The sequence below is a fragment of the Idiotropiscis lumnitzeri genome, chromosome 15, assembly GCF_059441095.1.
Source record: "Idiotropiscis lumnitzeri isolate Australia: NSW breed Sydney's pygmy pipehorse chromosome 15, RoL_Ilum_1.0, whole genome shotgun sequence".
Classification (NCBI taxonomy): Eukaryota; Metazoa; Chordata; class Actinopteri; order Syngnathiformes; family Syngnathidae; genus Idiotropiscis; species Idiotropiscis lumnitzeri.
The window spans coordinates 3050033-3065963 of record NC_142405.1 but is presented as its reverse complement, the minus strand read 5'-3'; the positions used below and the strand labels follow the sequence as shown (position 1 = coordinate 3065963).

The window sequence follows — 15931 nt, the reverse complement described above, 5'->3', positions numbered from 1 at the left end:
GGGCAAAATAAAGATTAAATGCACAGTTAATCAAGGAAGTTTGTGTCGGCACCAAGCGCGCTTTAGTTGACGGGATTTTTTTGCTTCAATTCTGCCAACTCATTAACAAACGGCGCATAAGCATTTCCAAGTGTCAGTTTCAGTTCAGTGCACAGAGGTTAAGATACAAAATTACTCGCCTGGCATTGGTAAAAAGTCTATTCCTTAGTAGTTTTTTTTTTTTTTATGTTAATCTGTTCAGCGTTTGTTATGTGAACTCAAGTAAACCCTCCAACTCAATATTTGTTGCACCCGCTCCCAATTTCCTCAAAGACATTAACGGGCTGATAAAATAAAAAGCATTGGCGGCTTCAACTTGAGAAGCAAATACTGTGCGGGACATTTAATTTGAAAGACAACTAATCCATTGTGCAGCTATTTCTCGCTGCTTTGGTTGTTTACAAAAGACTTGATCTTGCGCAATAGCCGACTTGTTACACACAATCCTTCTTTTCTCCGGGATAAGCCCGTGCGCGCAAATAAGTGCTTTATGCATCGAGCTTGTCAGATGGAAACCCAAAACACATTGATCCCGCGCGCCGTTGCACACGGCGCTTTGTAATTGATTTAATGCGGCGCGGCGTCTAAACGCTGGCCGTCCTGCATCTGACAGTGCGCAGGTTAATGGCAAGACAACCGGGACTTTGTCTTCCCCCAAACTGTCAAGTGGTAATTGGCCAATAGTTTGTTTTAATAGTCTGTCAGACATACGGCGTTCAGGAATAATTGGCGGGGCAAGAACAAGCAAAGAATAAACGGAGCACGGAGCTCTGCATAGACGATTAATTGACGGGATCATATTTTTGTGTTGCAGGTTCCGCCTCCAAAGCGGTGCAAAGGGGAAGAATGTGGGCGAAACTCTAAAATGACACCGTTGGACCATGTTTGCTTTTGAGACTAAAAAAAAAAACAACCCAAGATGGTGAAATGCTCTAAAGGACGCCGTCTGCAAATCTAAATGAATGAGACTTCATCCATGACGAGGCGACGGCTGAACCGACTCGCTCTGGTCCCGAAAACAAGATCGCTCCAGCTGAATTGAAACCACAGCGACGTCGCCTTCTCGTCTATTTTATATTTTTTATTTGAGTCCCTAGATATGACTCGAGGGGAAGCGCGGATGGCCAGGAGGTGGAGCACGGCGAGCAGCGCGCTGCTTTGGTCGGTGGCCATTGTTTTTTTGACCCACGTGGGTCAAGTCGGCGGAGACTGCTGGTTAATCGAGGGCGAAAAGGGCTTCGTGTGGCTCGCCATCTGCAGCCAAAATCAACCACCTTACGAGGCCATCCCGCAGCACATCAACAGCACCATTGTGGACCTTCGGATGAATGAAAACAAGATTAAAAGTATTCAGTACTCTGCCCTCAGTCGCTTTGCCAACCTGACCTACCTGAACCTGACCAAGAATGAAATCTCCTACATTGAGGACGGGGCCTTTTCCGCTCAATTCAACTTACAAGTTCTTCAAATGGGCTTCAACAAGTTACGCAACTTAACCGAAGGGATCCTCAGGGGTCTCGGCAAGTTGCAGTACCTCTACCTCCAGGCGAACCTAATTGAGACCGTCACCCCCAATGCCTTCTGGGAATGCCCCAACATCGAGAACATCGACTTGTCCATGAACCGCATCCAGCAGTTGGACGGCTCCACCTTCACCAGTCTGACTAAGCTGACCACTTGCGAGCTCTACACGAATCCGTTCAACTGCTCCTGCGAACTTCTCGGTTTCGTGAAGTGGCTCTCGGTTTTCCCCAACAGGACCAACGAGCGGATGGTCTGCGACTCCCCGAGCGGCGTGTCCGGTTACAGTCTCCTGAGCCAGAACCCGAACAATCCCACCTATCGAAATGCGCTTCACATGCTCACCACCGTGTGCACCGATGACTACGTCACCCCGTTTTTTCCGTTGCCGCTGGAGCCCACAACACCCCCGCCGGACTTCACCCTTTGCGGCCTCGAGGACTGTCCGTCGGGTACGGAGCCGGAGGACGTCATTCCCTACAACATCAGCACCACCAACGAAGTGGAAGCCAACCCGTTGATGAAACTGAAGCAAGTGTCCAACACGGGCGCCTCCATCACGGTTCAGATCCCTCATCCGTACAAAAAGATGTACATCCTGGTTCTGTACAACAACAGCTTTTTCACCGATATTCAAACCCTGAAAGAATTCAAAGAGGACGTTGAGCTGAAGAACCTCAAACCTCACACAAACTACACGTACTGCGTGGTTTCCATTCGGAACTCCCTGCGACACAACCACACATGTCTGACAATCACCACCGGACCTTGGAAGGGGAAGTCGAGAGACGCGAGCAACGCCACTGCCACGCATTACATCATGACCATTTTGGGCTGCCTCTTCAGCATGGTCATCTTTCTCGGCGTGGTTTATTACTGCTTGCGACGGAAGCGCCAGCAAGACGAAAAGCACAAAAAGGCGGGGAGCCTGAAGAAAAACATCATGGAATTGAAATACGGGCAAGAACTAGAGGGTGGGACTATATCTCGCATGTCGCAGAAACAACTGCTGACCGGGGAGAGCATGGCCCGAATGCCCTACTTACCGCCGGCCGGTGAAATGGATCAGTATAAATTTCAGGAAATAAGCGAGACTCCAAAAATGATGAAGGGGAGTTACATGGAGGTGCGAAGTCTGGACCACCACGAACGCAGGGAGTGCGACATGGGAATAGCGGGGAATAGCCAGGGCTCCGTGGCGGAGATTTCAACCATCGCGAAGGAGGTCGACAAAGTCAACCAGATCATTAACAACTGCATCGACGCCCTCAAGACGGACTCCACCTCTTATCAAGGGGTGAGATCCGGAGCCGTGTCCAACGCCGAGCCCCAGCTGGTGCTCATATCCGAGCAGCCGCAGAACAAATCGGGCCTCCTGGCCCCTCCCTACAAGGACAGCTACCACCATTCCCTGCAGAGACATCGGTCCTCGGACGCCTCGCCCAAAAGGCCCAGCACAGCCTCAGGTATGCGAAGCCCCCGGCCTTACCGTACCGAATCCCGGTACATTGAGAAAACCTCCCCGACGGGCGACACCATCCTCACGGTGACACCCGTCGCCGCCATCCTGAGAGCCGAGGCCGACAAGATCCGTCAGTACGCCGACCACCGCCACTCGTACCCCGACGCTCAGATCGAGGAACTGGAGGGACCCGACGGCATCAAGTCGCCGATGCTGGAGCCTCTCTCGCACTCGCGCTCCAGAGACTTGGCTTATTCACAGCTGCCGGCTCAGTACCACAACCTGAGCTACTCTTCCAGTCCGGAATATTACTGCAAACCTTCACACAGCATCTGGGAGCGATTCAAACTCCACCGGAAACGGCACAAAGATGACGAATACATGGCGGCGGGCCACGCTCTCCGTAAGAAGGTGCAGTTTGCCAAGGATGAGGACCTGCATGATATTTTGGACTATTGGAAAGGCGTGTCCGCCCAGCATAAATCCTAACCTCCTTAGTTTTTTTGTTTTTTTTAAAGGACCACACCTTGCAGAACCTCATTGGACATTCAATCAATGGATTCTAAAAATCACACACGTATCACGTTCTCTTTATGACTATGAGGGGGAAATGGCATTGTTTAATATTTGTCATATTGTGTAAAGAATTCATGGAGTGGGAAAATATTAATCTATTAATGAGAAAATCTACTGCTAAATAATATGTATGTTCCAAATGGATTATTGGTTTTTGGGTATCGCATGGCCAAGTCCTGTGAAAGTGGATTTGCTGTTGTGTAATATGAAACTACTCTATGAAACTATGTTTACTGAGACCTTAATATTTTGGTGATCTGGACTTTTTTTTTTTTTAAACAGTATATATTTAGTTTAACTATGTACAGATTTGGAGATTTTTATCGACATAACGTTTTGCTGGGACTCATTAGAGGGATCAGGTTTAAACTCGTACAGTCTTGAAGTAAGGATCAGCGCGTCCAATTAATTACCGCATTTTCCGGATTATAAACCGCTTCTTTTTTCCTCGATTTTGAACCATGCGGCTAATACAACGAACAGCTTCTCTGTGGATTTTTCTTTCACCACTAGGGGCGCTCTATAGTTCAGAAAATACACTAAATAAATCTTGATTTATTTTTTCTCTCTTGGGTCTGTTCTGTTTTAATTAGCAAAGTTGTTGCAGTGTCAAAAGGCACTGATTTAACAATCTGTTGCTGTACCTTCACGGTACAAAATCGTTCTGTTTTTTTTTTTTTTTTCAAAATAGCCTGGTGCAGCTTGTATGTGTTTTTTTTTTTTTTAAGAAGAGCTGCTATGGCTTATATACAAGTGCGCCTTATGGTCCGGAAAATACGGACCATTCAAGTTTATTTTTTCCTTTTTCATCATTCCTTTCAGTATTTTCCAAGTATTTATACAACATTTTTTTAATATACCAGTCTTAAGCAGTTTCATGTTTGAAGGTCTCATTCATCAGGCATTTCTAATTTAATGACCAAAGTAGAAAAACTGTTTACAATATTCCTGCACGGTCTGGGAGTGGTATGAGCATTTTATTTTTTTTTTATATTTGCAATGAGTTGCTCCTGGATAACATATTGAAGTGTGTGGGGGGGGGCGATGCAATTGCAGCGTACGCTTTTGAAAGACTAAATGGTCGTATTTCAAGAGGGAGCGGAAGGACTGCGAAAGCATTTTCCTGCTATAGCGAGCCCGGTGGATGAATGTAACATATAAAAAAAACTCTGACGCATCTATGGCAGCTTTTATGTCTATTTTACAGAAAGTATTTATTCATGGCAAATGAACAAATGTTTTTGTTTTCCTTGCTTCCAGTGTACTATAATGATCTGGCGTGATCAGCGCGGGGAAAGCAAGTTTGTTACTCCGTCGGGCCGTGTCGCTCGCTGAGACGGTTCGTCTTCATTTGATTAAACTTGCGAGGCTGTTATGTCGTTTTGGATATTGCGGACATTACTTACCGGATGGACGACGATCAACACGCGAGAGATAACACTTGAGAATGTGAAGAGAAAAAAAAAAAACGGACTCCTTTGACTTACTGGCTGTGAATTTGTATATTCAGAATTTTTGGCAGTAAATTTGAAGACTTAACACGTCAAAAGGATGTTTACAGAGCTCATGGCACGCGGGCTCACGGGCGGGGGATTCGTTGTATATTTATGAATGAGCAATACAGAAATGAATGTCAGCTTGGTGACACAATGGTTTAGTTCGGCTTCGCGTCACTTCCATAGCGACACAAAAGAATTACGACTCACATTGGCAAACAATTGGGTCATTTTGGGCGGACTTTTTTTTTTATAAAGTTGCCGTCTTTATAAATGAATTAAAATGACCGCCTGTCTGTCAGGATGTGAAATTTAACTTTTAAATCAAGTATTGCTTGTTTGTGAGAGCGCGTATATTTTTGGGGGAGAAAGATCAACACTTTGGCCTGAATGAGCAGAGGGATGAATAATTGATTCTCATCCAAGTGTACGATCAATGGTCATGTTTGTATGTGCTGGATCCATTTGCGCAAAATGAACTCACCCGTGAGCCCGACGTGATTGCGAAACGTAAACACCTCGTGACGCGTTAGCTTGACTTAATATTTCAAACGCCTTAAGAATTTTTCAGATATCTTGTGTACAACTGTAAATTTTCTTTGTTTGATTTCCATACTGTTTGATGATTCAACATTTTTTTTTTTGGTCTTTTTTTTTTTTTTAAATGATAGAAATGATTTAGAAAAATATTTCAGTAAACAACGAGAGCAACGGGAGATTTCTAGTTGATTTAGCTACTTAGCAATGTGTTTTTTCTACTGCGTATTGTAGCACTTGTGTATTATAAAGAGTTTAAAGTGGTGACAAAAAACCTTTAGAAAGATCAACAGTTGTTCAAGTGCATAAAAAAAAAACAAACAAGAGCACAAAAATGTGTTTGTTATTTTTTTTTTTCTTTTCTTTTCTTTTCATTTTCTTAACACTATGTAATCTGCTTTCAGACAAAGTACTGTGAAATAAAGTTAAGGGTGCACAGTAACGATCAGCCTCATAATTTGGAGTCTCCACGGAAACGCCAACAGGAATTAATTGGTTTTGTTTTCACAGACACAAGTTTGCCGGCGTATTAATAAACTTGATTTTTTCCCCAATCAAACGATCCCTAAGGATCACCCTATTGCTGGGTCCAGCTTTTGTTACCATGACAACTAGCAGCTTCTCTTTCATCCCTTTTTAACTCCACCGTGTGCATGTGGCACAAGGAGGCATCAACAAACGCGTCAACAACTTAGCACGGATGCTAACAATGCTAGCTGACGCTAATATGTGCAGTCGACAAAACTGAATGCAGCTCTGCTTACCTTTTGGCTTTGACATGACGGCAGGGGCATCAAGTTGCCGGACGTCGGCTCTCGCTTGAAAGTGGCTCTGGATCTTCACCCAAGCTCGGTGATGTCATCGCTGGAGAAACTGGGAGGGAGGGGCAAATGGGGGCATTAATTTAAATGACAAAGTCGCAGAGACATTATCAGAAACAGGTCTTTTAAAAGCAATTTTCTACAATATGTACCCCTAAAATTGTATTATGAATTCTTACAAAATAGTATTGTCACCTCACCGTAAGGTAAGTTTGCTCCACTGCCAAACTGAATTTAATGAAGCATTGTGGCTAAGCTGGTGCTTCAGCCAAAGAAGAAGGCAGAAAACTCGGCTCGGTGTATATTACAAGGTGCTGTGTATGTCTGGAAGGCATTGTGTAAGAAATTCATCTTGAGAAAAAAACAACAACAAAAGAAGGTTTACTTGTCAAGCCTCGGCTTGCTGGAAGCACATAAATAAAAAGCCACAGTAGGTTGTTGCTCATTAGCCGAGTCAAGAAAAGTTCCTCCTTTTTTTTTTGGCGATGTCGCTTGAAAGGCCGCACGCCTCTTGATTTATTTGCTGCTTTCTTTCTGAGTTCCCCGACAGCGTAAATTACTTTATCTATTTCCCCCAATGACAGTTGGCGCTGGAGGCTAAATGCAGTCACCACACACCTGCCGCACAATGTGCAGTGCCACGCTCGCTGGCAAATGATCATTGCACATTGCACCCCCTCTCCCAAAATGCAATGTCATCCCCGAGTCGAGCAATGGCTTCGTTTTTGCATAAGTCACTGTAGCACATTCACAAATGTCTTTGTTGCAAACACGACGACACAAGGAATTTTGGGCCAAAGGTGTCCTTTCGCAAGGTATGAACAAAAGTGTTTTGTTTAAAAAATAAAAAGAACCGCAATCAAGATGATTACATTGCGTAAAAGCAACAGATAACGGCATTGATAATCAAATAGAATGGGAAAAAAATTCTGATTAATTCATTGCAGCTCTGCTTCTGGTGTCTGTGACTTGGCCACTAGGGGCAGTATAATAACAGAGAGAAATGAAGAAGAGTTTCACAACTACTTTAACTCAGTCACTACCAGCCAAGTAAAAAAAAAAAATCTTTGACGTCTTTAGCCGTCAATGGTAGTAAATGAGTTAAGTGACTCAGCAGTTTTTTCCCCCCGAAAGGATAAAGAACCTATGCCTGTGCCTTATATCGTCTGTCTACATGTTTTGATGCACCGTTGCAAGTCAACCCCTAAATCATTCAGAAGGGGAGTGTTTGGGACATTTCAAAATACATAAGCCCGAGTTTGTCATCTTTGCTTTTCGCGCTTATTTTTGCACAAGCAAATCCTTATTATACCAGGTCCAACGCGCAGGGAAGAACAAATGCATCAAAGATGAATCATATCACATGTCGAGCTGCAGGATAGAGCGAGACTCCGGGGTGGAAAGACTGCAGTGCACTGTTCACAGTTACGTATCCCGGGGGAGTCGTACTCTATGTTGATCGGGAACAAATACATCAAAAAATAAATAAATCGACAGTAGGAGAGAATAATGAGAAGAAAAGCTCATCCTTTCCTCAACACGTGTCATAGTTTGGGATTTTTCGCCTCGCAAACAAAGACGCAACGGTTAGGAGACGTAGCGTCATGTCGAGGTGACACAGCAGCCGAGCGCCATCCATCAAGTCAAAGTGCACACTCTTTACGCTGCGCCAAAATTGGCAAGAGTTGTTGTTTAGTCACTGCTGCAACGGGGATGCCAAAAGTGGATGAAGGAAAAGAAAGAAAAAAAAAAACAGCAAACAAAAGCATCCTTGGAGCTCATTTTGGCCCCCGACAGGACGCTCGTCACGCTACCTTGAGGTGTCGGATCTGCACTTCACGCTTTTGATTGATTTAAAAAAAAAAAGTCAAAATGTCGAATCAGCGTGATAACGCCCAGCTGTCCAACAGTCTGCTCGTCAAACTTTCGGTGGCCGTTCTGCTCTACGACGGCAAGAACTTTATTGATTTTGAATTACATTTGCTAATGGTGGTTGGCGGGAGTGGGAGGTCATATCGGAACGTTCTTCAGTAGCTCGAAAGTGGCTCTGGATCATCGGCCAGCCAAGCAAGTCATGTCATGGGCGACAAATTTTTTATTTATTTTTTTTAGCGGGCAGGCACTCCCGAGAGTCAAGTATTTACATTTTACCCGTTCACAGAAATGGATCTTGATTCTATTGATTTTAAAACTGAAAGACAATAAAATGGAGGACTCAAAGGTCAAAGGTCCTTTCATGACTCTTAACTGACACAATATTCAATTGACCTTTGAGAATCGAGGCCTCGGCTTTAGAATCCGATCGATTTTGAGCGATGTCCAACGCAGCAAGGCCGCGCTCGTACTTTTCATTTGAAGGCCAACCGCGCTCCAGGTTGGAACTAAACCAATTTTCCGCGCGTTGGCCACGTGGAGAGCCTGCTATTTGCCTGCACGTTGTCTTGTTTTCTCCCGCACTCTAATCCCAGCCCAGCAAAGTCGGAGTCCGCCATGACTGCTTTTAAAAGGGAAGACAATTTCAGCTAAACATTTTATCGGCTGACGGCAATCGGCCAGGAGGAAAGTGAAGAGCGATTAAGCCTTGGCAAGCGGCGCCGACCGAATCAACACTTTGTGAAAAGTTTGTTTTTTTTTGTGGACGGAGTTAAGGGATCACTGCGGCCTGGGCCGCAGCAACATGCGTCTGGTAAACGCACCAGACAGTAATACCTGATTAAACATGAAACGTGATTCATGTGTACCTCTCAGCCGGCTTCATAACGACATGAGTGATGTGCTTACGGCAGCGGCATGTCCCTTAAGATGGCGCATTACTGAGGAATCCATCACGCCATAGCAAGGATTGAGTATGTTGGGGAGGGGGCGTTGATATATAAGCGTCTCCATGTTGGCGGCTTGAAAGCCTTCACTCTCGTTAAAGGAGATTTACGCTGATGGATGATGGCGATGAGCGCAAACAGCCCCGGACCTGCTCATTAAATGCACTCCTGCGATGGAGCCCCGATGCTCCGCCACAACGAGTCGGGAGCTCCGGTCGACCAAAGAAGAAGAAGAAGTGCTGAGCACGGAGCATGTCAGGGCAGGAGACACCTGATTGGCTCATTTGGGGAATGAAAGCCTGCAGAGCAGAATCAAAGAGAGAAAATGTGCCCACGCAGGTCCATGTGACTTTTGTTCCTCGGTGATAATAAGGCAGCCTCGTCTCTTGGCTCACGTTGGAGAGCCCAAACAAGAGCGCTTCCCATTCTGCTGAGATAAAAAGCTTTTAGCCTTTAATTATTTCTCTCCCCTCCCTACACACACACACCTCCATTTTATGAATTTGCTTAACATTCAGAGACGAGGGCGCTCTCGAACGCGGCGACAAAAGGCCAGTTCATTTCCTGTCGGCACATTTAAAATTGCATCTCATTATTGGACTCGGCTTATTAATAGTCAGCGCTCGATTATTTTGCAAAGACGCAGAATGAAACCATTAAGCAACAATTGCTGATTGCTTTTTTTTTTTTTTTTGCGGGAGTCGCTCGAACTTCTTTTGGAATGACAGCTGACATAAGATGAGCGGGAAACAGAGAATTGGAAATTGATGAGTGATTTCCAAAAAACGAACAATTTTTCCCAAAAAGAAGCCGCAAACTGATTTTTCCCACTGTTGGAAGAAGTAGACTGTCAAATTAAACATCAAAGAGAATTAAACCTTTTTTTTTGTAAAGCTTAGCCTCGGTCCGTTAGTTTAAATGCGGAGAATAGTTGCCAGGCAGTGAATGCTCTTCCATTAGGTACAAAAAAAGTGTGGATCTTAATCTGGATATTGATATTGTTGATATTTTATTTCAATGGTGTTTTGTGAGATTTTTTTTTTTATCTTTATCTATTGTGAGTTGCAAAGTTAAACCAATACATACGTGCTTGACTGTAATTCCCGTCTTTATTCTTAACAGCGTTTCGGGACCCAAAAAATAAGTGATTTTATTCACTATATTATTAATTATTATTTCTTAATTAATCGGCTGATTGTGTTTGCACGCCACCAACCTGTGTGATGTCACCACGATGTCACAGCTACGCAAAACCACATTCCGTCGTCCGCTACATTAGCTTAGCTTCTTGTTTTTTTTTTTCTACGGCCGCGTCTCTTCTTTACTGTATTTTCCAACAGTCTGGATGGCGAGTGGCTCTATGCTGCCACTCACAGGGCACACCTGGTACTGCAACGGAGGCGATACAGTTTGTCTTGTGGAAAACAGCGTAACGCAAAAAGAAGTAAGAACACACTTGCTAGTATTTTGTGGGTGGTCTCCTGCTTTTAAAAATCAGTTTGAATGTTAAAAAAAAATAAAATAAAATATGCATTTATTGTCTCCATCACCAAAATTATTAATTAAAATTTTTCCCAGCCATTTTCCAGTAAATGATACAAGGGGGCGAAAAAAATATGACCTGGTGACAATTCAAATGCGTGCAACTTAAGTGTTTTTCAACGACTGCAAAACGCCATTATTTAACCGCAAACATACACGCCGCCCACGCGGGTGTTTTCACTTCTTTGGAGCGATTATACCTGAGGACAGCGTGGGCGGAAATGCGTCGCACTTGATTCACACGCTATGCTTTTTAGTTGTGTATCGTTGGCCGCATCGGGGGTGTTTGTTCTTATTATTCTAGCGCTAATGCGATTGTGCATCACAACAATTTATTCTGAAGATATCACAGATGGTGACTCATGACGGCGCGATAAAACGTCATCCAGATGATACTTTGAGGTTTTTAAATCGCTCCGATTGGCGGCAATTAAAGAACGGCGAAATCCTTTAGCGCAACCTCCGAATAGTTGACACTTTGGTAAAGGAGTTTTATCTTTTTGAGAGAACAATTGGCGCACAGCGAAGGAAGGAAGCGAACTGACGCTCACGCTGCTCCCCCTATGAAAGCGTTCATCAGACGGTAATAGCAACAAGTGCTCGGGAATAAGGGAGCTAATGAACGTGAATGGAACATCTGCACAGCCGCGTGAAACCGTGCACGGCGTGTGTTGATGATGACTCACAAGCGCGGGGAAATAGTCGCGTTGATCCTTTCGTACCAGCAAGCATTGGGCGGAAGGCCCAGGTCAGCATTTTGTCCCCGCCCCCCCCATATCTTATTTGTTTTTTATTACTTTATTTGTATTTTATTTTTAAATTTTTGTATTCAGTTAAGTACAGCTTTAAACATACTTTATTTGAGCTAATTATGTGTTTTTAATTGCTTTTTAAATGCAGTTGAGTTGATTTTTTTTGCCTTGTCCCCTTTAAATATATTTATTGAATTCTGTATTTTATTTTTTATGCAGAAGTTATACATGTAAAGCGGTTGTCATTTTGGGTCAGAAAAATTAGAAAAATCTGTTTTTTGGCATTTTAAAAATTCCCAGTGTGCCTCATTATTTTTAAAAGCAATCATTAAAAAAAAAAAAAAAAAAAAAAAAAGCTCGGCAGATCCTATTTTCTTATTTTTTTTCACTTTAATAGGAAATATTTAGAAGACATTTTAAAAGGCATTTGCACGCATAAATAAAGTTTTTGCACTGACGCCGCTGCACATGAAAGGAAAAAGAGGCACAGAGTAAGATGTGGAAATGTTTTGCATCCGCTCAATTCGCATTTCAATATACAATTCTTGTAAAATACCACAATAACTTTTCTTTAAACAAAGTAAAGCTAACTGTCACATCTCCAGGATTAATGACTGAAAACATGACGTGGTGAAACACGTTTTGCTTTTTTCAGCTGCGTGGCATTTTGTCAATAGATCGAAGTGATTAGTGAGATTCACAGCTTGGATGTTGTCGTGAATATGATGACCTATACTTGACCGTGTGGGATGCTATATGCCAGGAGAGTTATAATTAGCGCACCTTTTAACAGCACTTTGTAGGAATTTCAGACGAAACGTCTGCAGATTTCTAGAAACCTGCATATTTTCTTTTTTGTTTTTTTTGGGGGGGAGGGGGGGGGGGTTTGCTTTTTAATTAAAGACTAAGCGCAGACCTTTTGTGAATCTCACAGTGCAACGTGACTCACGTTGCATTTTGATGAGACGCATCAGACCAAAGGAAGAGTGCATTAGTATGCATTGTGATGCCAAATTGAGCCCTGTTGTCCATTTCGTAGCGCGAGCACATCTCCAGATCGGGGGAGGGGGGGGCTCTTTCCGAAATGAGCTTGTACCTGGCTGTGCATTCATTTAGGAATGAAGGAAAATAAAATAAATAAATAAATAATTGCAGTGCCCGATAAAAACAACTAACAATTCAATACACATCTGAGAGATTAATGCCCATTTCGTTGTCTTTAAAAGTCAATTAGCAACCTTTTTCCAACAGCGACAAAGATAGCAACAATGAAATCAAACATTCATTTAAAAAGAAGAAAAAAAAACTCGGTGTGTCAATGTGTATTGATTTTATGAAACTTTTGTCGTAATTGCAGTTTGCCGCGATGTACTGTACAATTGAGGTGATGGAAACAGCATGTCATTAACATTTTATCTTCTTCTAACATGCTCGGGATTTAAAGGTGATGTTTAATGAGCTTTTAAAAGACTAACAAACGGATTATGAGAGAGAAAAAAAAAAAAAAAAAAAAAAAAGAGGTCCATAACTGCAGTGAGTCGTGCTGAAATGATAATATTGCGTTGTGGCTTTATGTAAATGGAATATCGCATTTGCGGAAAACACAGCATAAAGTTAATGACATCGAAAAAAAAAAAGTCATTAAATGCGGAAAAATAACATTAAATCCATGTTGATGTTTGACTATCGGCCTTTATCTTCCCGTAATTAAAAACTTTCAAGGTGGACTTTTGCAAAATGGTCACGCGGTTGGCTCGCGTTGTTAACAAGCTGTTTAATGCACATTGCTGCTGCCTATCCCCCCCCCCCAAAAAAAAAAAAAAAAAAAAAATTGTGACAAGCACATCAACCACGTCACAATTTATATTTTACATTACCCCGGCCGTGACAAGCTCGTCGTAATGTTTGTGTCTGCTGGTGCGTTAATTGCATCACCTGGCAAGTTAGCGGGCGCACTCAAGACGCTATTTGCCTCCATTAATTTTTAAACATGTTTGGGAAATTGGAAGGGTCTAATTTCATGCCCCGCTGGACTCGCAGTTTTATAGCTTGCAAACAATCACATGGGGGGAGACCTGAGGGAATCATTAGTTTGGTTGCATCTTCTCTTGTTTACTTTAAGTCCTCCTGGAGCACTGGAACGGGAATTTGCGACACTTGTACAGCAAAAAAAGTCTTTTGGATCGTATGCGGAAAATATTCACATGTGCCGAGAAAAGCCTCCCAAAAAAAAAAAAAAAAAAATATATATATATATATATATCACATCAGAACTGTTAACTCATTTGATACCATTGACGGCGAAACACGTCAAAGTTAATACGAGTTAATGTAATCCTGTTGCCGTAGGGCCAACAAGTGGAAACAATTGCCGCTGGCGTGTTAGCTATTAGCTTAATCAAAGCAGGTCGGCCAACAATCATTACGCTTAATTGGACAACAGACACTAACAATGTCACCGTTAGCAAACAAAAGGACGGATAAAGCTGAAAAGCGAATCATTTGTTGTCAGTCGCGGAATCGGAAATTAGCTAGGTAGCATGCTAGTTAGCAAATTAGCATTTTTTTTTTAAGCAATTTTTTTGTAGCTTTTTCACTCATAAATTTGGCACAACAATAAAATAAAAAATAAATAAAATACAAAAAACAAATGAAACCATTTTCAATCGTGCTTATTCTGTTCAGCGTTGAATTAAAGAGAACTGCAGCGAATGCGGAAAAGAAGTCGAGCGCCACGAGGATGACATAGCGGCCGTATATCTGAGCGGATCCGTGACGAGTCACCGTGTTCTGCGTTTCGTCCGGTAAAATAATGACCCTGTCGTAATGAATCATGTGGCTTCAGTGCTCTCCGCGGAACGCACGACTACCGACGGCGGGGGCCTCATTTGCACGCTTGTCAGATTCTTCTCAACTCGCCGCGCTGATGCCTTGTGAGACGCCAAAGAGCGCTTTCCTCAAATGGACACGAGAATATAAATGAGCTTTTAATAACCTTACTGATCATTTACGGAGAAGAAAAAAAAAATGGGAGTCAATCATTTGCAACTTTTTTTTTTTTTTTTGACCCGTTCCGGCCGCCGTATTTCTTCTTTCTTTCTTGGCATATATTTTAATTCATCGTCATAACAGGAAGATCATTACCCCGGAAACCTCAAAGCGCAAATGAAGTACAGTAGCTTGTTGTCCGTTTGATTTTTTAGCTCGGAAAAATGTTGCGCCCGGGGTGTGTATCGCCCTGAAATAAACCAAACGCCGAGGCTGGTGCGAAACAGTCGACAATGTTATTCATCCACAAAAAAGGTTGCACGTCAGACAACCCCGCCGCACACGCGTGTGTGTGTGCGTGTGTGTGTGTCACGCATTTGCAGTCATTGTAGCATTTGCCACAGGGAAAACGTTCCGCAATACCTTTTATTTCTTTTTTTTTTTGAATTACACGAGTCATTTCAAGGCTGCCAATATGATGTTGACAACAAGAACATTCACAAGACATTTCCACTCCTGGCTGTTACCGCATCACACAGCTGGCCCACTTTTCTTTTTTTTTTTCTTTTTTATTTTGGATCCGTGACATTTCCATACCCCCCCCCGCCCCCCCGCCTCATGAAACGCGGTTATATTATATCGCCCAAAGCACAGCCGTGTTAATTCATGCTGAAACTCTGCTCTAAAATCCCTATTTGAACTCTGATGCACCCGCTGAAAGCTCTCTCACCTCGACCGGTGTTCACGCAAGCAAACAACAAGCCACGGGTGCCCGGAGCCCGTTTGGTTCATGCGCTCACTGTTGGAGCGGAAAACACCTGCTCTCCTCGCCGCGGTTTAAAGAGACAGAACCGAGCTAGACTTGATTTGGAGCGATCGTGTCGCTCAAGAATTCGTGTGTCCTTTTGCTGGTAGCAACTTCCAATTGAAGACTTTGGAAAAACGGAATCACTAGAATGATCCATCCAATCTATCCGGTTTCTTCTGCTTATCCGGGCTCGGGTCGCAAGGGCGAGTCCAGATGTTCCTCTTCTCAGCCACGTCATCCAGCTGTTCCAAGGGGGTCCCAAAGCATTCTGGGCCATGCCATAGTCACGCCAACCTGTCCTGGGTCTGCACTGGGGGATTTGCCCCGAACATTTAACTAGGAAGGCGTCCTTGACGGATCCTAAAGCCACCTCATCCTGCCTTCTTGTAGAATGCAGAGTATACCGAAGAGATTTTAGTCAACTACAAATCCATCCATCCATTTTCTTCCATCAGATCGGGTCACAGGGGCCGCCCAGACTTACTTCTCCCCAGCCACTTCGTCTCGAGGTTTCCAGGTTACCCAGGAGACATAAGGTCTTTCCTCCCGATAGGACGTCCATAAACATAC

The 15931-nt window shown here is 43.4% G+C and overlaps 2 protein-coding genes across 6 annotated transcripts in view; one reads left to right on the top strand and one right to left on the bottom strand.

Moving 5' to 3' along the window:
- Positions 1 to 6064, top strand: part of elfn1a (extracellular leucine-rich repeat and fibronectin type III domain containing 1a) — a 60623-nt gene extending 54559 nt beyond the window's left edge. For all 4 annotated transcript variants that reach the window (XM_088316395.1, XM_088316392.1, XM_088316393.1 and 1 more), the window contains one exon: positions 854 to 6064. In XM_088316395.1, the coding sequence (XP_088172521.1) occupies positions 1139 to 3511 (2373 nt within the window). In that variant the 5' untranslated portion in view covers positions 854 to 1138 and the 3' untranslated portion in view covers positions 3512 to 6064. The remainder of the gene's footprint in view (positions 1 to 853) is intronic.
- psmg3 (proteasome (prosome, macropain) assembly chaperone 3) overlaps positions 1 to 15931 on the bottom strand; it is a 133634-nt gene that overhangs the window by 84517 nt on the left and 33186 nt on the right. Inside the window, exons 1-2 of one of the 2 annotated variants that reach the window (XM_088316403.1) lie at positions 10488 to 10557; positions 6396 to 6504 (exon numbers count right to left, since the gene is read on the bottom strand). The gene's annotated coding sequence lies outside the window, so the exon portion shown is untranslated. Of the gene's footprint in view, positions 1 to 6395; positions 6505 to 10487; positions 10558 to 15931 lie in introns of those variants that run through there. The other variant, XM_088316402.1, reaches the window with a different exon arrangement.